We start from the raw sequence: 25,539 nt of genomic DNA, 5'->3' as shown, positions 1-25,539 counted from the left end.
CACTGCACTGATGCCCTCATGGAGATATTCCAATAACTATTATTCGATAGTGCCCCCAGAGTGTCAAACAAAGGGGCTAAAAATAAAGCACTTATTATCTCTATGGAGTCACATGACCCATCCCCGGCAGTTACAAAGAAGCCTCCTATGATGCAGTTTGCTTCTTGTTTTGGAGCGGTTGTGGAGTGTAATTCTGTGGATCCCATGTGATATATCATGTGACCACAGAAACAGGAAGTGCTTTATTTTCAGCCCCTCCTACCTGGCACTTTAAAGGAATATTTAGCAGATGCAGTTATACTCTCTAGAATAACACTATTGGGGCATCACATGGATGAACTCTTTTAAAGTGGTCGGCAATTTGGATTTAAAAGGCAGAGCATGGAAACAACACGGAATTTTCACAGATAATGTTTTTTTCACAAGGACCCGTTACATAGACGACGTATTCTTACTACCGACACTCAGCTACCTTATGCTCCAGGCTGGAGTCTTTAAACATCAGTGAGAAAGGCTTGATATGCTCTCTTCTCAACTTATCTCCACTCCGTAAGTCGATGGTGTGTTCTATTCGCTTGTTAATCTCCTCAGGACCAGACTGGACATGCAAAGCTTGTGCAAGATGGTTTGGAAGCAGATTTATTGAATTTCTTGTTAGCGCAGCCAGAGTCTAGGGGAAAGCACATGCAAAAAAATAAAACCTGCTAGTCCCCTGGGGTTAAAAAAAATGCAATATTTTAGGTCATGTTGGCATTGCAAGTCAAAACAGCATTCCATGCAATTCAAAGAAGAGCACAATAAGTCTTACGTCATGTGCACCCATCACCTATACACAACAATGGCAGCAATTCTGAGGGATGAGGCAATATTCATGGCAGCAGACCCATCCAGAAGATGCCATGGAGACGCGGTCGAATATTGACTCCTCCTACATGACCTCTTCCGTTATTGTGTATATATAGTAAATGGATACATTTTAATAACATGATACATGGATGAGGCCAATGACCATACCTGATGGTATAGTTTGAAGCGGAGCAATGGTCTTCTCCCCATGGCACTAGAGGTTGGGAAGCAATGATCACTAAAGTCACCTCTAAATCATGAATCTAATTGGTTGTAACTGTGCATCATGTTATTAAACAAAGCAGCCATTGGTAGCTCATCAAGCCCTGTCCTCACTGAAGTTATACAGTCCCTGCCTATGACATGTTCCTCACATAGCCTTATGGGTAATAGGGACGCCAATAGTGTGGTCACGTCCAATGGAGTCGTTGTTTCCAATAGTCAATGTACCCATATCTTCTGGTGTCAAAAATAATTTAAATGTCTCTTGGATCTTTGCTATAGATGATATTAACTCAAACAGCAAGACCCTAAAGTCCAAATACCAAAGCTGACTACTTTGGATATTGTCTACTTGTTAGACGAAATGCCCAATACAAAGTGCTGTCATTTCGTGCTAAAGTCCCGCAACGGGGGCATAGCCTAAAAGATTTACCCAACAATTTAAAGTTGTCCCCTATGCATAGAACATTGGATAACCAGCTGATCGCTGGGGGTTTAATACCTAAGATCCCCACTGAATGCAAGAACCCAGGTCAAATAACCCTACGAATAACCCTGGAGTCAATGGCCGCTGCCCCATTCAAACTTTATGGGACTTGGCAATTCTAACGCAATGAACATAGTAATGTCTGGTTTCATAGACAATGAATGGCACAGTGGCCAAACATGTGCAAGCGACCTCTGTTCTCCTGGTTGGACCACCCCAAGTTAGCTAAATATCCCCTATCCTGGGGATGTGGGATAACATTTAATCTTGGAATATTCCTATCTGCAGTGTGCTTGAGGTTCGGTCTTCTCTAATCATAGCCTATCGCTGTATTGGAGAGGAAGACCAATCGAGACCCATCATGACCCTCTGGTTCATGGCCCTTGGAGACCTTAGGAGTCAAAGTGATCCACATGGGTTTCAATGGGTTTCTTGTATTCCAGAAAAAAATTCGGCTTTGCAGACCCCCCCCCCCCCCATCATAGGAGTTTCTGTGCTAGCCACGTATTAAGGTGGCCTTACACTACAACTCCTTAAAGAGTATTTTTCATATTGTGTGTGTATACACAGGATATGCCATACATCGAGGATAGGTTGGACCCAAAGCTGTTGACGTACCCATTTAGTAATATAGCTGAGCTGTTTCTGTGGCTCCCATAGAATAGAACAGAGAAAACTGCCTCTAAGTGGCTTGTGCTGCAAAATAGGGACGAGAAAACCCTATTGGCGGTACGAAAAATGGAAAATGCCTTCATATCAATTAAACTCCATACTATGATCTGATTGGACGATATAGGTGAAACTCCACCCACTTTTGCTTTTCGCTCCCTATTTTCATACATATGCCCATCGACTCAGCTCACCCCGTCACCGTTCATTGATATTCAGCCACATCAATCGTCCGTTCCGATTCCCAGTCATTAAATCCGGCAGCTCGGTGACACATGTTACAAATCTGAAAACGTTGAATTAACAAACTCGTCTTTTGTTGGATGATACAATGTCTCCAATGAGGACGGGAATTTTCTTTCGGCTGCCCCCATTGTACTCTATGAAGCCAGTGAACTGATCTAATTGCAGCAGTAAATTACATTACTGCCAAAAAGCCAACGCAAGATAAGTTATCAATTAACCTCTTGAAAAGCCTCTTTTCCAGAAGTGACTACAGGGAGAAAGGATGTAAAATAGACATTATCGGGCATTAGACTCAAAACTGCACATATTTCCCTGAAGCTGCAGAGAGACGTACGGAGGGATGCAGCGTATCTCCAGCATTGAGTGATTTACACTGGAGCTGAACTGAAATACATCTAATTCCTTGTAAAAAAAATGTTTTTTCAAAGATGATCCCTTTAAAAATTTAAAGGGGTTGCAATATAAAAAAAAATTTGATGCCTTCTTCAAATTGACAGCCCGTTGACAAAAAAATGTAGCTGTTTTGTGAAGCAGACAAGTTTTGATGAATATAAACCTAATGTATATGCCTGCTGCCGCCACTAGAGGGAGTTTGCTGGGTTTGTAAGGATTTGTCTTCATTAAACTTCAAAGCTCCCCCTAGTGGTTGCTGCAGGCAGAGAGAATTTTATCATTTAACTCTAACTATTCCGAAGTTGAAGTTATATATTATAGAAAGAGAAGTTTTGAGGAAACTGTACATTGAGTAGTAGTGAATAAGTTTGGCTGCACATAAAAAATTCTACATGTGCGTGGGCTGGGCCCAGTCTGTGTATAAGTGCTTCTTGTACAATTTATGTTGAGCACAAAGGCAAAGCCCCTAAATCCTGGTGCATTACCTTCAAGAGAAAAGGCCAGATTCCTTCAGCTCTCTTTAAAATTCATACATTTTATTGTAGCAAATCTTTAAAATAACCAACGCGCTTTGAACCAAAATGGTTCTTATTCATGATATCTGCGTCTGGATAAATAGAGAATATATATTCATCATGAAGTCACCATAAAGTAAGTGAGCTCTTATGAAACATCTCTATGGGAGAAGGGTGCAGGCGACACCGCTGTGGTGGTCTTCTTCCATAGAGATGTTTCATAAGAGCTCACTTACTTTATGGTGACTCCATGATGAATATATTCTCTATTTATCCAGACCCAGAAACCACGAATAAGAACCATTGTGGTTTGAAACGCGTCGGTTATTGTGAAGATTTGCTACAATAAAATAAAGAGAGCTGAAGGAATCTGGTCTTTTTTCACATAAAAATTCTGCAACCAATAGCTGGGGGGATCCCGCTTTATGATTTATATATAGTGTGGGAAAGAGTGTAAAAAAGATATGGGGAACCTTCTTCCCTCTGGCTGTTGCAAAACTGCAATTCCCATCATGCCTGGACAGCCAAAGGCAACAGCTGGAGGGCCGAAGGTTCCCCAACCTTGGTGTAAACGGAATCAGTATTTTACATTTAACTTTTTCAAGGGCTTCAAAGGTTATGTATTTTTCTACAGATTGTTTTTCTAATCTGATTTTTTTTTATGTAATTTTTTCTGATTGTATTTTTTTAATTTAGTTTTTCATACATATTATGGAAGGTGGCCATCTTGCTTGAGCTTTTTTTTTTTTTTTTTAACAGCATTTAGTGATACGCTTTACAGCAAGCTCCATGGACATTGAGGACAATGTACAGGAGCAGTCACACTGAGTGAAATGATTAAGAAAGATTTCTGGGTATTATTTCTGGGCATAGTCTGTGACCTTTAAAGAGGCTTTGTGGAGTGCCACGTCGTCTTCTTTGTTTTTTAGGCACATTGCTGTATATTTGGCTGTGGTCCTCTGACTATTTGGCTGTGGCACATACAAGTAAACAGACTGAGCCGCTATACAGAGTTGCTGTCTCCTAAAGAAACCCAACATTTTTATTGAAGACAAAAACATGACACAAGCTCCCCCTAGTGGTTGCTGCAAGCAGACAGAATTTTATCATTTTGCTAATTGATTAGAAGCAAGGAATTTGGAGCTTGTAAATGGAGGGAGGTCCTACACGTCACTGCTTTGGATTTAGCTTTGACTGTCCAGGAATGATGGGAATAGTAGTTTTAAAATAGCTGGAAGCCACTGGACATGCAAAAGTTTTTTTTAAAGTGACAGGTACACTGTAATTACGTGACCTGCTTGCTGTCATTGGATGAGAACATTTCTTTTTACCTCCAGAAGTGGAAAGTCTGTAAGGAAGTAGTGTAATGCTATAAGTGGAGTATCCTAGGGATTTGTATGGGAACCATTACTATTTAATCTGTTCATACATAATGCAGAAGCTGGATTTCTTAGCACAATGTACATGATTTCTCATATCCAGATTATGCTGCTCCCCTGCAGGGATATGGGCCACACACTGACATATGGTGACAAAGTATATAGAAAAGCTACTTACAGTAGGCTCTAAATGGACCCCTATAGAAAGACTTAAGTATATTATAGCACTCAATGCCAGTCTGTTGCACCGAAGGCTGAAAAAATATAGTCTACTATTTGGAAATTAAAAAAAAAAAAAAAAAAAAAATATATATATATATATATATATATATGTATATATATATATATATATATATATATATATATACATATATATATATGGCACCCCTGACAGCTAACAATGTATGTCAGATTAATTTTAAAGTAAATTTGTCTGTAATCTATTAAACTTATATGTTATAAGCTGATCGCATCATGTGACATGGACCTGTTAGGTCACATAAGGCGAAAACAGTAGTTAGAACAGCACATCATGCCTTGTTTATCCAATAGGGGTGCAGCAGTGATTTAAACAGGCTGACAGTACTGTGAACAAAGTGTTGGCTCCACTTATGTTTCATCTGTCTGTAGAACAACCATTGAGTATATGATATTAAAGTTAAGCGGACTGCTTTCTTCCAGAAACAGTGCCACTCTTGGCTATAGGCTGTGTCTGGTATTGCAGATCAGTGCCAGTCAGAGTGCAGCTGCCAAAAATATTTCATGTCATAGAGACATGTTGATTGGGTGCAGTACTGATTCAAAACTCCAGGTGGCACTGTTGCTATTACTGATAAAAGTCCAGCTATTGCAGATTCTGTTTTAGCTCTGGATGTCTTAATACAGCAAAAGAAATAGGGAATATTCTCATATTCTGATTATCATTCTACTTATTACTGACATCAATATCTTTGTTGTTGGCACAAAAATAGAGGACACGGATACATCATATGGTGGTGTAACATTAGTACACCAGCATGCACCGCCACATCAACACTGCACACACCACAAACACTGCACACACATCACCACAAACACTGCACACACCACACACACACACACCATCATCATCACAGACATCACTAAATACACTGCACAGACATCACCACAAACACTGCACACACCACACACACACACACACACACACACACACACACACACACACACACACTATCATCACAGACATCACTACATACACTGCACACACATCACCACAAACACTGCACACACCACACAGCACACACATCACCACAGACACTGCACACACATCACCACAGACAGTGCACACACATCACCACAGACAGTGCACACACATCACCACAGACACTGCACACACACACACGCACGCACACACACACACACAGACACTGTACGCACATCACCACAAACACTGCACACACCACACACACACTGCACACACACCACACACACACACACACACACCACCACAAACACTGCACACAGACACACACACACACTGTACGCACATCACCACAAACACTGCACACACCACACCACACACACACACACACACACACACACACACACGTCACCACAGTGTACACACATCACCACAGACACTGCACACACCACACACACACACACATCACCACAAACATTGCACACACATCACCACAAACACTGCACACACACGCACACACACACACACACACACACACACACAGACACTGTACGCACATCACCACAAACACTGCACACACCACACACACACTGCACACACACCACACACACACACACACCACCACAAACACTGCACACACACACACACTGTACGCACATCACCACAAACACTGCACACACCACACCACACACACACACACACACACACACACACACACACACGTCACCACAGTGTACACACATCACCACAGACACTGCACACACCACACACACATCACCACAAACACTGCACACACCACACACACACACACACACACACACACACTGCACACACCACACACACACACACACACACACCACCACAAACACTGCACACACCACACACACACAGACACTGTACGCACATCACCACAGACACTGCACACACCACACACACACACACATCACCACAAACACTGCACACACCACACACACACACACACACACACACACACACTGCACACACCACACACACACACACACACACCACCACAAACACTGCACACACCACACACACACACACACTGCACAAACATCACCACAGACACTGCACACACCACACACACACACACACACACTGCACACACCACACACACAATCACCACAAACACTGCACACACCACACACACACTGCACACACATCACCACAGACACTGCACACACATCACCACAGACACTGCACACACACACACACACACACACACACACACAGACACTGCACACACACACACACACACACACACACACACACAGACACTGTACACACATCACCAAAAACACTGCACACACCACACACACACACACACACACACACACACACAGACACTGCACACACCTAAATGACTGGATAACAAGAGGCATAATATAATGAAGCTTTGGACTTGAAGGAATGATGGGAATTGTAGTTCTCCTGAAGGGGGCAGGTTAGACACCTGGCGCACTACTAGGATATCCCTTCCCTTTATTCTCACAGGTTTCTGACTCCTGTGACAATAAGCAGGATGTAGAGCTATGATGTAAATCTATAGATAGATAGATAGATAGATAGATAGGAGATAGATAGATAGGAGATAGATAGATAGATAGATAGATAGATAGATAGATAGATAGATAGATAGGAGATAGATAGATAGATAGATAGATAGATAGATAGATAGACAGGAGATAGATAGATAGATAGGGGATAGATAGATAGATAGATAGGAGATAGATAGATAGGAGATAGATAGATAGATAGGAGATAGACAGATAGGAGATAGATAGATAGATAGATAGATAGATAGATAGATAGATAGATAGGAGATAGATAGGAGATAGATAGATAGATAGATAGATAGATAGATAGATAGATAGATAGATAGGAGATAGATAGATAGGAGATAGATAGATAGATAGATAGGAGAAAGATAGGGGATAGATAGATAGATAGATAGATAGATAGGAGATAGATAGATAGATAGATAGATAGATAGGAGATAGATAGATAGGAGATAGATAGATAGGAGATAGATAGATAGATAGATAGGAGATAGATAGGAGATAGATAGATAGATAGGAGATAGATAGATAGATAGATAGATAGATAGATAGATAGATAGATAGGAGATAGATAGGAGATAGATAGATAGATAGATAGATAGATAGATAGATAGGAGATAGATAGGAGATAGATAGATAGATAGATAGATAGATAGATAGGAGATAGATAGATAGATAGATAGATAGATAGGAGATAGATAGATAGATAGATAGATAGATAGATAGATAGATAGGAGATAGATAGATAGATAGATAGATAGATAGGAGATAGATAGATAGATAGATAGATAGATAATAGATAGATAGATAGATAGATAGATAGATAGATAGATAGATAGATAGGAGATAGATAGATAGATAGATAGATAGGAGATAGATAGATAGATAGATAGGAGATAGATAGATAGATAGATAGATAGATAGATAGATAGATAGATAGATAGGAGATAGATAGATAGATAGATAATAGATAGATAGATAGATAGATAGATAGATAGATAGGAGATAGATAGATAGATAGGAGATAGATAGGAGATAGATAGATAGATAGATAGATAGATAGGAGATAGATAGATAGATAGATAGATAGATAGATAGATAGATAGATAGATAGGAGATAGATAGATAGATAGATAGATAGATAGATAGATAGATAGATAGGAGATAGATAGATAGATAGATAGATAGATAGATAGATAGATAGGAGATAGATAGATAGATAGATAGATAGATAGGAGATAGATAGATAGATAGATAGATAGATAGATAGATAGGAGATAGATAGATAGATAGATAGGAGATAGATAGATAGATAGATAATAGATAGATAGATAGATAGATAGATAGATAGGAGATAGATAGATAGATAGATAGATAGATAGATAGATAGGAGATAGATAGATAGATAGATAGATAGATAGGAGATAGATAGATAGATAGATAGATAGATAGATAGATAGATAGATAGGAGATAGATAGATAGATAGATAGATAGATAGGAGATCTGGTCCCGGCTGTGTCATCCCTCTGTACACTCGGTTACACCTTTGTAGTTAGTCATTGCTCGGTGTGACAGGCGATCCCATGTATCACGTTCCTGCGGCTGGTGTGACAGCTGAACAGGCGGCCAGTTGCATGCCATCACTCTCTGTCTCCGCAGACCTGTTATGTAATACATTCAGGAGGCCCTAATCCAATTCCGCACAGCCACGCTGTAATCAGACAAAGCCACTCATGACCTAATGGCTGAGGTGGCTCCTGACTATTTATAGCTCTAAAACAATCAGGAGAAATAGTGGCGGCTAATGTCTGTGTCTTGGACACAATACGGAAAGGTGCAATTATTATAATGAAGATGAGAGAAGGAGTAGATAGAGTGAGACACAGCCTCTCTATGGTACAGATAGGGCTAACACTATTCATTATAATATATTATTAATGAATGGGTGTCTGTCTTCTGGACCCCCACCTAGTATCAGATACAGACAAGAGAGGGCCTCAATCTCTGCAGGTATTCAGCACATAGCTGCATTATATGGATGGGTGTAATACTTTATATCACCTGAAGTGGCGCTGTAGAGCAATTAATTATCTGCTTTCCACTTCTCCAGTACATCGCAGCTGAACACTGGGGGTCTTATCAGCCATCAGCTTGTCATTGAGAACCTCACTTAGGCCTCACTCACACGTCCCTTATGCAGATAATTGCGGATATCCATATATTTTAATTCACAGGTTCATACATGTTACAGGGCTACAAAAAACTGGTCAGGTCCTCGTACGGATCCACATCTGCAGCATGGATGACTACCTGTCATTGTCATTGTGGTCTGTGCATTGCGGACATGTGAATGAGGCCTTCGTTTAGGGCCTTCTGTGGACGGACTCCATGACATGAAAGGTCTTATTAAAAAACATGTGGAAGTAAATAGGAACAAGGAGAGGACACAGAGATATCCAGCATGCACCAGATATATTAAAGGGGTACTCCAGCAAAAAAATCTTTTAAATCAACTGGTGTCAGGAAGTTATATAGATTTGTAAATTACTTCTATTTAAAAATCTCAAGTCTTCCAGTACTTATCAGCCACTGTATGTCCTGCAGGAAGTGGTGTATTCTCTCAAATCTGACACAGTGCTCTCTGCTGCCACCTCTGTCCATGTCTGGAACTGTCCAGAGCAGGAGAGGTTTTCTATGGGGATTTGCTGCTGCTCTTGGCAGTCCTTGACTTTAACAAAGGTGGCAACAGAGAGCACTGTGTCAGACTGGAAAAACTACATCACTTCCTGCAGAACATGCAGCAGCAGATAGTAGATTTTTAAATACAAATGTGTACAACTTTCTAACACCAGTTGATTTGAAGGAAAAAAAAAGTTCCACCCTTAAGAGATACCTACCTAATAATATATTTGGATTTTTTTGATTGTTTCTAAAATGTTAAAAAAAAAAATACAAATTTTTATCTGTATTATAAAATGATCCCAAAAAGTTTTAATTTAGTTCCTGAGCCTACTTATGAGCCGATACTTCCTTTCTTGTAAACATTTAAGCACAGACAGGATTACAGTGAAAGGTAACACAGATAAGAAGGTATCATGCCGTTCACAATAGGTGATGGTCACAGCTTCCCTCCTCCCCCTTCCTGCACAATGACCTATGCACACAGCATGCCTAGAAAACTCTCCCATAGAAATCAATAGCTCCAGTCTATTAGCTCTTATGTGCCATGGGGCTGTACATCTAGAGATACTGTTAAAAGCTGCTCAGGCAAGATGGCAGCCCCCCCCCCCCCAAAAAAAGAAAAAAATACAAATATTTGAGCACCTGGTGCCATTTAGTAAAAAGAAAAAATAAGAAAAAAGAAAAATCAAGGTGCTATATTCCTTTTAAAAGCAAAAAAAAAATTTGGTTTATAAAAAAAAAATAAAAACTATCTTACAAATTTTTTTGTGCCTGTGCGGGAGCGGCAGATAGCGGTTATTTTTACTTCCGTCCTTGCTCTGTTAATTACGGGAGAGTTTCAGACCTGAGTCGTCTATTTCAAAGCCTCAGTGTTTCAATTTCCAGGTTTTACGGGAAACCCTTTTACTGCGAGGCGACGAGTAATCTGCTTTTTCCAGCTGTTCACTGAAAATGCGCCTGGTTATTTCTGATAAAAAATAATCTATATGTTTACCCCAAACCAACGGGATTTAGCTATCTATTCTCCAATAATGTACATGAGATTCCGCTACCAATAATCTTGCTATTCGCCTTGGATTTCTTGCACTACTGCTTCGCTTCAGGCCCTGAATGCTTTAAAGGGAAACTGTCCCCTGAAAAGGTTTCTTTAGATTTAAAGCTGTAAGTATTTTCACAGCTACACTGACTAGGTAACTGTGAAGTATTAATATGGGAGTCTGTACAAGTTAGCTCCTCCTCCTGAACTTTCTCAGCAGAAGCCACACCCATATGACTTATAACAGCAGTAATTCTCAACCTGTAACTCTCCAGCTGCTTAGACAGTTGGATACAGGTCTACTAGGTACAGGAGTTTTATTCCATATACTGTGAAACCTTGTGGTCTTCTATGGAGGTGGTCTTCGCAAAAAAATTGACCACTATTCATAAAATTGATGGATACAGGAAATATGGTCTGGATGAGGGGAAAGTCTGCTGGAGAGGTGGCTTTCTAGAAAGGTTTCACAGATCTTACTGTTTCACTGCTATAGTAGCATACAATCTTACTGTCCCGGACGAGCCCCCAAAAGGCGGAGTTTATGAGAATTAGCTCGAAAATGGGTGTTTTGGGTAGTTTTAGTGGCCACTCCTCTGCAGATTGAAGGCAGGATCTACAATGTCCACTGAAAGGGGACTAAAGTGTTGAAAGGTATGTAGGTATGTAGTATACATATAGTATACCATATCAATTCCTAACCTGTGATAACCTAAGTTATCATATGGCCATGAACCGAAACTTATAGAACAAACTTCATCAAGCCAAGCAAACAACTATAAGGCACAAGTATCTCCCTATGGGCTATATGTCACCCAACATTTTTGAGATGACCACCTTAACCTGGGATGGGAAACCTTCAGCCTTCTAGCTAAGGCTTGATGGGAATTGTAGTTTTTTAACAGCTAGAGGGCCAAAGGTTTCCCGTCCCTGACCTAAATTATGGTCTTTGTTTGACACATTTGGTCTTTACAGAGGGAGTTTTACTATTGCAGAAAAATCTGGTCTTTGCGGCAGGAGATCCTCTTAAAGAAATGGAAAGGTTGCACTGTAGCTGATTAATGGCCAAGTATCACTATAATATATTTAAGCAACATTCCGGCCAAAATGTATTTATGTTGGAAGATGAGGGGGTGGAGCATGACACAACGGTTATCTGTTTTGTATCGCGGCCAAATTATCCCATGACATGGGGGGGATCTCATACTGAACCCTCTGCTTGCTTCTGGCCCTTGAGCATGACCACTGAGAACCGGAGGCACTGAATGGGAGCTGAGGGATAAGAACTGGGTTTTGCTTTCTGTACCCCCATTCTCTGTCATAGGTATTCAAGGACTCAAGGTCGGAAAACTCTTTTAAGGGTATGTGCACTCAAGTTTAGCCAAATGGGATGCATCTGGCCATAGAAAGGCACAGGTCTTATAGACTTTAATGGCCTGGACATGGCCAGCTATTTTCCGAACGTATAAGTGTTTAGACTCGGATCCTAAGCCACACTTATGGGTCTGAGACTATACTCATATACGCTTGGAAAACTGAAAAATACTTCTTTCACATATTCCTGATCTACGAAAGACGCTTCACTGTTACAACAGCCATCAATACAAATACAATTATAAAAGACAGGACAGGAAAAAAGTGGCAAGAACAACATGCACCAAATGCTGCAAGCAAATTACAAGGCAAAACACAAAACAGGAGGCAAAACATCACACCTGGCGTCATGCAGGCAACACCGCAATACAGGAGGCAGCAGTCCATGCACCGGGTGCAAGAGATACACAGCTGAGCAAAGACAGGGGACTACCGGATGCAGAACTGTCATAAAGGAAGACTACCGGTGAATGACAGATGAGGACGGACACGTCTTCACGACATATTATTATCATCAGATTATTCCATGAAAGGGATTGTCCAGGCTTAGGAAAATATGGCCGCTTTCTTGCAGAAACAGCACAACTCTTGTCTCCAGTTTGGGTACAGGTTTTGCAACTCCACTGAAGTGAATGAAGCTTAGACCACACCCAAACTGAAGACGAGTCAAGTTGTTTCTGGAAGAAAGTGGACATATTTTCCTAAACCTTGACAACCCCTTTAAATGATCACTATATGTATCAAGGGGGTATAAAATACCACAAACTTCAGTCTCTATCTCCTATCTAACCACTATATTATCTATCTCCTATCTATCTATCTATCTATCTCCTATCTATCTATCTATCTATCTATCTATTTATCTATCTCCTATCTATCTATCTATCTATCTATCTCCTATCTATCTATCTATCTATCTATCTATCTATCTCCTGTCTATCTATCTATCTATCTATCTATCTATCTATCTATCTATCTCCTATCTATCTATCTCCTATCTATCTATCTATCTATCTATCTATCTATCTATCTATCTCCTATCTAACCACTATACTATCTTTAGTGCCCTATTCCATGGGACGATTATTGTTCGGATAATCGTTAACGATAAACGATCTCAAACGACCAATCACCCAATTACTCAGAACGATGATTGTTACTTATGATCGTTCTTGTAGTCTTGTCGTCTCTATTGCGTTTGTCGCTACTGTGAACTACCAAACAACGTCTTAGGGCCCTATTCCACGGGATGATTATCGTTCGGATAATTGTTAAATAATTCAGAACAAATCGATAATCGTTCGGTTGAACAGCAGTTAACGATTAAACGATGAACGAGAAAGCATTGATTGCTTAATAAGACCTGAACCTATTTTTATCGTTGCTCGTTCGCATGGAATAAGACGTCGTTGCAGTAGTGACAAACGCAATAGCAACGGCAAGACGACCGCAAGAACGTTCATAACAATCATCGTTCCGTGTAATTGGGTGAACGATTTCAGGTTGTTCACAATAGCTGTCGTTTGAGATAGTATATCGTTAAACGATAATCGTCCCGTGGAACAGGGCCCTTATTCCATGCGAACGATCTGCAAACGAGCAATGATAATATGGGTCCAGGTCTTATTAAGCGATCAACGATTTCTCGTTCGTCATTTAATTGTTTTAACTGCTATTCAACCGAACGATTATTGCTTTGTTCTGAACGATAATCGTCCCGTGGAATAGGGCCCCTTAGACTAGACAATTCTAAAGATGTACCAAATATTCAGACAACCTTAGCCACTCAAAAGTCGCATTCGTAGACTGTCTAGTCCAATTACAAACTGTCTAAGAACAGGCAGCTCCCCAATGCACCTAACATCAGACCTGACTAGAAATGAAATGAAGGAACCATAAGAAGATGAAACAGCAGGGGGTGATGCAACAGCACTAAAAAGAGAAGAAAGAATGGGTAGGTAGAGATGAGGGGCAGTAGCAGGTAGAAAAAGATTTACATTTAATATATTCTTCAGAACCACCAGAGAGACAGATCCGCAGATCAACTCTGTACATTTGAGGAAGAAGATGACTATATGAGGTCGGTCTCTGGTCTCTTTCTTCTGCCCCTCAGGAATTGTATAGGTTTATGGATGGTTAGTGATGAAGATACAGCAAAGAATGATAGAAACATATAAGATTGTTGGCAGGGAAAACCTCCGGTCCATCTAGTCTGCTCTTTACTCTTTCACTAAAAATATTTTAATGTTGGTTCTGATCTTTGTCCCAATAACCTCACGTCTCCTTGTTCAGTTTCTTTCCTCCGGAACTTTATTTAGGCCTTTAATACATATACATGTTTCCATCATGTCCTCCCTTTCCCTTCTTCCTCCTATAACATATATAAAGGTTTCCATCATGTCCTCCCTTTCCCTTCTTCCTCCTATAACATATATAAAGGTTTCCATCATGCCCTCCCTTCTCTTCTTCCTCCTGTAACATATATAAAGGTTTCCTTCATGTCCTCCCTTTCCCTTCTTCCCTCCTGTAACATATATAAAGGTTTCCTTCATGTCCTCCCTTTCCCTTCTTCCCTCCTGTAACATATATAAAGGTTTCTTTCATGTCCTCCCTTTCCCTTCTTCCCTCCTGTAACATATATAAAGGTTTCCATAATGTCCTCCCTTTCCCTTCTTCCCCCTGTAACATACATAAAGGTTTCCTTCATGTCCTCCCTTTCCCTTCTTCCTCCCGTTACATAAATAAAAGTTCCATCATGTACTCCTTTCTCTTCTTCCTCCTGTAACATATATAAAGGTTTCCATCATGTCCTCCCTTTCTCTTCTTCCTCCTGTAACATACAGTATATAAATGTTCCCATCATGTCCTCTCTTTCCCTTCTTCCCTCCTGTAACATATATAAAGGTTTCCATCATGTCCTCCCTGTCTCTTCTTCCTCCTGTAACATATATAAAGGTTTCCATCATGTCCTCCGTGTCTCTTCTTCCTCCTGTAACATATATAAAGGTTTCCGTCATGTCCCCCCTTTCCCTTCTTCCTCCTGTAATATATATAAAGGTTTCCATCATGTCCTCCCTGTCTCTTCTTCCTCCTGTAACATATATAAAGGTTTCCGTCATGTCCCTCCTTTCAATTCTTCCTCCTGTAACATATATAAAGGTTTCCATCATGCCCTCCCTTTCTCTTCTTCCTCCTGTAATATATATAAAGGTTTCCATCATGTCCCCCGTTTCCCTTCTTCCTCCTGTAACATACAGTATATAAAGGTTTCCATCATGCCCCCTTTCCCTTCTTCCTCCTGTAACATATATAAAGGTTTCCATCATGCCCTCCCTTCTCTTCTTCCTCCTGTAACATATATAAAGGTTTCCATCATGTCCTCCCTTTCCCTTCTTCCTCCTGTAACATATATAAAGGTTTCCATCATGCTCCCCTTTCCATTCTTCCTCCTGTAACATATATAAAGGCTTCCATCATGTCCCCCCTTTCCCTTCTTCCTCCTGTAACATACATAAAGGTTTCCATCATGTCCTCCTGTCCCTTCTTCCTCCTGTAACATATATAAATGTTTTCATCATGTCCCCCTTTCCCTTCTTCCTTCCATAACATATATAAATGTTTTCATCATGTCCCCCCTTTCCCTTCTTCCTTCCTGTAATATATATAAAGGTTTCCATCATGTCCTCCCTTTCCCTTCTTCCTCCTGTAACATATATAAAGCTTTCCATCATGTCCTCCCTTTCCCTTCTTCCTCCTGTAACATATATAAAATTTCCTTTGTGTCCTCCTTTCCCTTCTTCCTCCTATAACATAGGAGGTTTCCTTCATGTCCTCCTTTCCCTTCTTCCTCCTATAACATAGAAGGTTTCCATCATGTCCTCATTTCCCTTCTTCCTTCTATAACATATATAAAGGTTTCCATCATGTCTCCCTTTCCCTTCTTCCTCCTGTAACATATATAAAGGTTTCCGTCATGAGGATAAAAAAAATGAGGAATGAAAAGATACCAGGCAGTAAAAGGTGGACATACAGTAGGACGTTGTATATGAGAAGATGCAGTGGATGTGAGTGATACGTGTCACTGAGTAATATGTATTTAGATAGCAAACTTTGCTGTCTGTGCTATATGTAGATGAGGTATCTGGAGTCACCGGGGCATTACACAGCAGCACAGTCAAGGAGTCATCTCTCTACTATTATTCCTCCCACTGCTGCAAGCACGCCTCCTGCCTAATGATTGACAGCCGATGTCACAGCGGGGGAGAGAAGAATGATAGATGACACTGCTGTTTAACACCCCAATGACTCCAGGTACGTCATTTACATACAGCACAGGCAAAGTTACACACACACACACACACACACACACACACACACATATAGAATAGGTATTAAATAACCAGCCCAACACTGCCAGCAGGTACCCTGTGAGATGGCTGCTGACAGGTCCCCTTTAATGAGAAGATATAGAAGAGGCGGACATTACATGAGGAGAACAGATATTGCATGAGGAAAAGATACAGCAAAAAAAAACAACAACAAATATTTAATGAGAAGATGTGGGAGAAGGTGGAAGAGTAAAAGATATAGCAAATAAAAAAAATTAAATGAGGAGAAGGTAGAAGTGAGGAAATGAGATATATATATATATATATATATATATATATATATATATATATATATATATATATATAATAGAAGCAGATATTTTATAGGTCAGAGATGTAAGAAGACGATATTTTATGAGATATATTATGCAAATATATATATATAAATATATATATATTAAGCAAATATTGTATGAGAATAGAAGACGATATTTTATGAGATATATTATGCAAATATATATATATATATATATATATATAAATATATATATTAAGCAAATATTGTATGAGAATAAGTTGTAGTACGAGAGGCAGATATACTATTAGTAATGAGTGGTATATTAGGAGACGCAGATACGGAATAGAAAAAAAATCTATATTTCATGAGTAAAAAAAATACCAGAAGAAAGAGAGAAAAGGCTGTAGAAGAAGCAGATAAATCAAAAGTTATGGCAGAAGAAGCAGATGTTGTATGAGGAGAAAGATATTTTATGAGGAGAAGGAAATATTTTATGAGGAGAAGAAGATATTTTATGAGGAGAAGGAGATATTGTATGAGGAGAAGATACATATAGGAACAGATATAGTATGAGGAGAAGGAGATATTGTATGAGGAGAAGATACATAGAGGAACAGATATAGTATGAGGAGAAGGAGATATTGTACGAGGAGAAGGAGATATTGTACAAGGAGAAGGAGATATTGTATGAGAAGAAGGAGATATTGTATGAGGAGAAGATACATAGAGGAACAGATATAGTATGAGGAGAAGGAGATATTGTACGAGGAGAAGGAGATATTGTGTGAGGAGAAGGAGATATTGTACAAGGAGAAGGAGATATTGTACGAGGAGAAGGAGATATTGTGTGAGGAGAAGGAGATATTGTACAAGGAGAAGGAGATATTGTACGAGGAGAAGGAGATATTGTATGAGGAGAAGAAACAGAGAAACAGATATCGTATGAGGAGAAGGAGATATTTTACGAGAAGGAGATATTGTACGAGGAGAAGGAGATATTGTACAAGGAGAAGGAGATATTGTATGAGGAGAAGGAGATATTGTACGAGGAGAAGGAGATATTGTATGAGGAGAAGATACATAGAGGAATAGATATAGTATGAGGAGAAGGAGATAATGTATGAGGAGAAGGAGATATTGTATGAGGAGAAGGAGATATTGTATGAGGAGAAGATACATAGAGGAATAGATATAGTATGAGGAGAAGGAGATATTGTATGAGGAGAAGGAGATATTGTATGAGGAGAAGGATATATTGTATGAGGAGAAGGAGATATTGTACGAGGAGAAGGGGATATTGTACGAGGAGAAGGAGATATTGTATGAGGAAAAGGAAATATTGTACAAGGAGAAGGAGATATTGTACGAGGAGAAGGAGATATTGTATGAGGAGAAGGGGATATTCTACAAGGGGAAGGATATATTGTATGAGGAGAAGGAGATATTGTATGAGGAGAAGGAGATATTGTACAAGGAGAAGGAGATATTGTATGAGGAGAAGATGATATTGTGGCTTATTTAGGCTATCTTCACACAACACCAAAAATAGAGAAAAGGCGGCCGCTTTTGTTATTTAAAAAACGTCCCTTATTGACACGATTTAAGTGACTGCTATGCAATGCATTGAAGTCAAAGGAAGGCGGACTTCCAATGAGCACAATGTGTTAAAAAAAGGACGTTTTTGCCGTGGACGTCAAAATAATGATTGTGTAAATTATTTTTGAACGTCTTTTGCAAACAGCAGACGTTATTTTGTTGTTCACACAGTTTTTCTTTTGTCGTCATCCTTTCACCGTTTTTACTATTAAATTCAATAGACGTTTCAATTAAGCCGCACCCAAAGGCCAATTAGTAACCCCAAACTAGAATAATGTACCACCAGCCGTCATTGTACTAAGGGGGGCCAGATAGCTAAATGACATCCGTTATTTTAGACTCTAAATGAAGGACGTCATTTCAAACGGAGCTGAAAAAACGTTGTGTGAACATAGCCTTACTAAGTTTTTTACTAAGACCTTACACAGATGTGAAATACAACGACCAGAGAAGAGGTTCACAGCTTGTGGATCAAAATCACTTCCAAACCTGACAGGAATTGCTGCAGGAAGTGATCGAGGGGTCTTCCCAAGCTGTCAGTGATGTGGCGACAGGTTATTAAGTCCAGAGGTGGAGTTACATTATAGTAATGATGATGACTGATGATTTTTATGATTTCTTTAGGGGTCACTAATTTTAGGTCTGGTAATCTTATTATGTAACTATGGGGAGATATAGATAAAGAAAGAGATGATGTAGAGTTAGCAGATATGTCAGAAGATAATGTATAAGTAGAAGATCTATTAGAAGTAAATATTATATGAAGAGAAGACAGAGAAAAAGCAGAAGATGTAATATTAGGAGATACTCGATATCAAAATGTAGTAGAAGACAATACATTATAGGAAAAAGATATAATAGATTAAGCAGAGCAGATATTATATGAGGAGATACAGTAAGATGTATAAGATGTAATAGGAGATATATGAGGAGATACAGTAAGATGTATTATATAAGAAGATGTAATAGGAGATATATGAGGAGATACAGTAAGATGTATTATATAAGATGATGTAATAGGAGATATATGAGGAGATACAGTAAGATGTATTATATAAGATGATGTAATAGGAGATATATGAGGAGATACAGTAAGAGATATTATATAAGATGATGTAATAGGAGATATTATATGAGAAGATGCAGTAAGAGATATTATATAAGAAGATGTAATAGGAGATATGTGAGAAGATACAGTAAGAGGAGATATGACATGAAAAGATACATTAACAGATATTATATGAGATGATATAATAGGAGGAGATATTATATGAGAAGATACAGTAACATAAAATATGAGAAGATGTAATAAGAGGTTATACTATATTGGGAAATATGATAGGAGGATATATTATATGAGAAGATACATTAAACAAATATTATATGAGAAGATATAACAGAAACAGATGTTATATTAGAAAATACAATAACAGATATTACATAAGATGATAAAATAGGAGACATTATATGAGAGGATACACTAACAAATATTATATGAGTCAATGTAAGAGGAGGAGATACGAACAAATATAATAGGAGGATATTATATGAGAAGATAAAGTAAGAGATATTATATGAGAAGATAAAGTAAGAGATATTATATGAGAATATAAAGTAAGAAATATTATATGAGAAGATGTAAGAGGCGGAGATATCACATGGGAAAATACAGTAACATATTATATAAGACGATGTAGTAAGATGAAATAGAGGGCAATATTTTATAAGATAGATGTAGTAGATGCAGATATTCTATAAGAAAGATATAATAGAAGAGGAATGTTCAGTATGAAGAAACAGACAGATATGATACATTTTCCAGCCTGTGACTTCAATGTGAGAATCGATATCCTAAGTGTTTATGGTATTTTGTCATATTTTTAGATTCTGAGATACTAAAGCCCAATAATGTTTCCTATTTACGTCCTCAACCTTCCATAACAGCGATATGAAATGTGAAAACAAGACTATTAGTTATCTACCCAATCCTATAGTACCAGGGTTAATGTAAGAATTCACAAATTATATTACAGAGATCTATAACCAAGGCCAATAGTATCACAACGGGGGTCATTAGTCCTGTCTGTAGCTAGAAGATTATATATGTCGCATTGTATACAGCTCCATCTACTGTACTTGAGCGTCGTCACAGCAAACAATGTCAGAGAGGATACATTGCATAGCTTCTACCCTCCGCACTACTACTCCCCATGGGTAGGGTTTTCCCATAGCATGGCTTTATTTGTTTTCATATGCAATTTTCATGAATATGCTAATGGATGCATAATGAGGTTTTCTTTCCTGGAGCATTAATCTAGAATATGGGTCTTTTAGTTCATGCATCATTGCATGCACTTTGCATATCCAGCGTATAATACACACCTGCCTTAAGTGAGGAGAGGGTGGAAAGCACCATGAGGACAATTTATACACAATACGACTTGGTTGATCTCAAATTCAGTCACTTCAGTCTATCGTCCCATAACATTTTTATGTAATCCCCTTTTCAACTCATATGGAGGTTTCATTTTGATAGATTTGGCATTTCCTTCAAATGATACATCGGTAGGTTAATTCTGCCCTCGAGAGGGTTTGCATAATCATTTGAAGTTTCATGTTAGAGAAAAGGTTAAAGACGGACGCATTCCCTCTGAGGCTTCCATTACTGAGGGCCACTCAAGCATGCTTTATACTTGTTGACATTAGATAAAGTTTGACTTACATTCTGCTTGCCCACAATGTTATCGAAGGGAAGTTCTGGGCTCCAAGACCCCTCGGTAAAAGTTGCTCCGCTGTTTCTCCTGTCTGTCGGACTCACAGACTCTTTCACAATGTCTTCGGGGAGCGTCAGGAGGTTCTCCTCAGGTTGTTTTATCAGGTAGGTCTCGATATTATGTTTCCTCAGAAATTCATTTCTTTCCTTGCCGTGTCCTTCTTCTACATTATAATCCCCATTAAGGCAGTCGAGAGAAGCTTTTGATATATGAATTCTCCTTCAAAAAGGAAATGGTTGAAATGAATAAGTGTATATATATATATATATATATATATATATATATATATATATATATATATGATTAAATTAGAGTTAAGCAAACTTCGAGGAGCATGCTCGGGTATGTCCGAAGTTTCCTGAACTCCAATATTGATGGAAGAAAATTTAGAGGCGTTGAGTCATGGAGACAATGGCTGTCTATATAGAGTGGGTGCTCACATTGGGGGACCCCATGTAGTACATGCACAGCCAATTATCTACAGGGGTTATCCATATCGTAAGTAATCCCTTCTTGGGAGGTTGCATGTGACTACTTTAAAGCAATTTTCTTGTATTGTCAACCTCTCTACATAACAAAAGAGTGACTCCCAAGCTCAAGATGGCCGTACACTTTCAATAGCTGTTGGCTGAACATCTGTTTGGCTGACAGCTATCTCTTGCACACATGAATGTTTGACACAGCCAAAGTTCATTTATTCTCAATGGAGGAGTAAGCTGCTGCCAGACAGCTCTGGTTTATCTGTCTAGCAGCAGTTGAAATCTGTTAGAGTAGAATATTGAGGCCCCTTTACACACTAGAGGTTTTACTAAAGTGTATAGAGACCTCAAGGCTCCACCACCAATTAGAGATGAATGAACTTGACAAAAGTTCAGGTTCGCACAAACCTTTGTAATCGGCATTTGAATCCCAGTGCCTGGAGAAGATGGATGCTACCCAGGGACTGCCTTGGATAAAGCCTATGGCTGTATCCATGTTTTCCAGGCAGTCCTCAGGCTGCATCTACCTTCTCCGATTTCTAGGGTTCATGCAATCCCGAACTTTCTGCAAGTTTCTTTATCTGTACCACCAGCCATCAGCTCATCGTTGGGTCGGTTTCAATTAGAAATGAGGCAGTTGAAACAAACCTCTTTGAAAATGCGTCATGGTGTCCATCAGCTTACCAACTTGGATAATTTGGTGCCAAACCAAGAGAAGAACATTTTATTGACAGTGTGCAGATATAGTGATTCATTTTCAATGGTTGGATATGAGATATCATACAAATATTCGCACCATTAGCTTGTTGTCCTATATTCTCTGCTCCATTCTACTTCTGCTTAGTAGAACGCAGATGAGGCTCCGACTATATCTGTATGACTTAGCGTGGAAGATATACAATAGATGGGGGCCTCATCTATTTTAGATTCTGAGTCTACCTGAGCAGAAGTAAAATGAGTGTGAGAAATGTACACTTTGCATGTCTATTTCTTTCTGCAAATTTTGGTAAGGACTCCTATTTTTTACTATACAGATTAAATGCACTGACAAGTCAATCACATAACAAAAACTGTGCAGCTATATATACTGTAGACACAACTGCATAAACAATTCCAGACAAAGTATCGCAAAACTTTTTACCACTTTTTTTTATACTAGGCCAATCTACAGCTTCTATGAATAGAAGTAATGAATGGCTTACCCTGGTATTCCACCTGACTCCAATTTATTTGCAATATCAACATCCCAGGACCACACGTCAAATTGCCATTTCCTAAGCCCCAGCACTCCACATAAGACTGAGCCAGAGTGGATTCCAATCCTCATGTCAATGTCGTGCTTTGTTCTCGATCGTACATACCTGTAATTCAACAGATATATATATATATATATATATATATATATATATATATATATATATAAAAATTAAGAAGACATTATGAAAATTGTGTTAAAGAATTGGGTGCTGAGATTTTCATTATAAATCCCCATGGGTATTTTTATAGACTTGGATCCAATTTAAAGCGGCAGGTTCTCCCCATGATGTCTCCAGTAATGTTAATGAATCTTGTCTTCTTCTTTTCTTTCTTTAGATATTGCCTAATTGCCCCTATGCTAATGAGGGGTTTAAGAGCATTTGGGGCGTTACCAGCCCAGTCCACCCCCTCCATTGCCGCTCACTATGCTTATATGAATATGCGGCCCTCAGCAACCCCCTCAGCCAGCCCAGCACGCCCCCTCCCTTGCCGCTCAGCTGACAGCCGATCAGGAGCCCAGGAAAGTATGCTGCTCATTGTCACAGTTTGCAGATAGCAGGTGTGTGATCGGCGCTGGAAGCCTGGGCTGAGCTTTACCATCCAGCTCAACCCAGCGCCGATTACACTCCTGTTATCTGCAAACTGTGACAATGAGCAGCATACTTTCCTGGGCTCCTGATCGGCTGTCAGCTGAGTGGCAAGGGAGGGGGCGTGCTGGGCTGGCTGAGGGGGTTGCTGAGGGCCGCCCACTATGCATATTCATATAAGCATAGTGAGCGGCAATGGAGGGGGTCGACTCGGCTGGTAACGCCCCAAATGCTCTTAAACCCCTCATTAGCATAGGGGCAATTAGGCAATATCTAAAGAAAGAAAAGAAGACAAGATTCATTAACATTACTGGAGACATCATGGAAAGTACGTCTGCGGCATATCAGCAGGTTTATTAAGGAGAACCGCATTAAAGCCTACTGAGCTCCAGATCTTAGAGCCAGTTCACACAGAATAAAATCGGCGGAATCTGCCGCGGAATCCTGCCTTCCATCTGTTTCAATGGGGCAGCTTGCATGCCTCCATGGTTTTCTGCTCAAAGAATTCTGCTAATTTTATTCTGTGTGAACTGACCCTTAATCCACAGAAGAATAGCGATGACCACAGCTCAACCATGCTTGAGTCCGAAGATTCGGAATTTGAATACCGGTGGCTGATGAAGTTGGATGCAGCCCTAGGTACTCCGTGAACATATGGATACAACCATTGGCCATTGGCTGTATCCATATTTTCCAGGACTCCCTAAGGATGCATCCAACTTCATCAGCCACCAGTAATCAAATGCAGAATGATCGGACTTGAGCACGCTCGTGTTGTGGTCATCTCTATTGGAGAACACAAAACAAAATGGTATGTGCTCAGAACATTTGTAGCGTCCTATGCCAAAGGTCTCAATGGTCTCAGGGAACAATGATCACCTGTCTCACTCTTGGTGGTTTAGCGATGGACTGACTCAAGATTAACCACTGCCTGTATTCAATATGGTTGCTTTCCAGATGCTCTCACTAACATCCTCCCTCCGTAGTACACCCTGTTTCTGGATTTCCATCTCTTCTAAGGACCTTGTTGTAGACTACTTAGCTCTCAGATCCCTGCCAATTCTAGCCTGCACTTAGGAGGCACAAAGTTACTCTATTAGGACCATCTCTCTCTGAAACATTCATTCTCCAGCCTCACTACAGCTATCAGCCATCTCTCTTACTGTTGCCTAGGTCTAGTCCCTCGGGGGTCTGCAAGGGCAATGGCTCCAATAGCAATTCTACTAATACTAGTACCAATTCCCTTAAAATGGCACCAAGTGAGCATAAAGATAGATAACCCTGGGGGCAAAGAACTGTAATTTGACATGTAATAATGAGCTCCATTGAAGTCTATGAGGACAGACAGAGTACAATGGCTGTAATGGAGTATGGGCGTAAAAATATTTAACATGCTCATTATTTACAACCTGTTTTTTTTTGTTTGTTTTCTTTTTAATTGCCAGTTTTTTCACTTGTTCACAATTTGTTTTTATTGAACGGCTGTAAAATGTTTTTAAAAATGGCTGTATTTGTAATAAAAAAAATCCACTCTTATGGTTTGTTCACACTAAGGAATAGGTGAGGAATTTAATCGAACATTCACACTTAATTTTATGTGTATTTCGTTTGAAATT

The 25,539-nt window shown here is 39.5% G+C and overlaps 1 protein-coding gene across 1 annotated transcript in view; it reads right to left on the bottom strand.

Moving 5' to 3' along the window:
- Window positions 1–25,539, bottom strand: part of ADCY8 (adenylate cyclase 8) — a 206,677-nt gene that overhangs the window by 57,442 nt on the left and 123,696 nt on the right. The window contains exons 7-9 of the mRNA XM_069959623.1: window positions 23,282–23,440; window positions 21,549–21,819; window positions 473–670 (exon numbers count right to left, since the gene is read on the bottom strand). Of these exons, the coding sequence (XP_069815724.1) occupies window positions 473–670; window positions 21,549–21,819; window positions 23,282–23,440 (628 nt within the window). The remainder of the gene's footprint in view (window positions 1–472; window positions 671–21,548; window positions 21,820–23,281; window positions 23,441–25,539) is intronic.

This window comes from Dendropsophus ebraccatus, chromosome 2 (assembly GCF_027789765.1).
Source record: "Dendropsophus ebraccatus isolate aDenEbr1 chromosome 2, aDenEbr1.pat, whole genome shotgun sequence".
In the NCBI taxonomy this organism is placed as follows: domain Eukaryota; kingdom Metazoa; phylum Chordata; class Amphibia; order Anura; family Hylidae; genus Dendropsophus; species Dendropsophus ebraccatus.
This window is presented reverse-complemented; position numbering and strand designations above follow the sequence as displayed.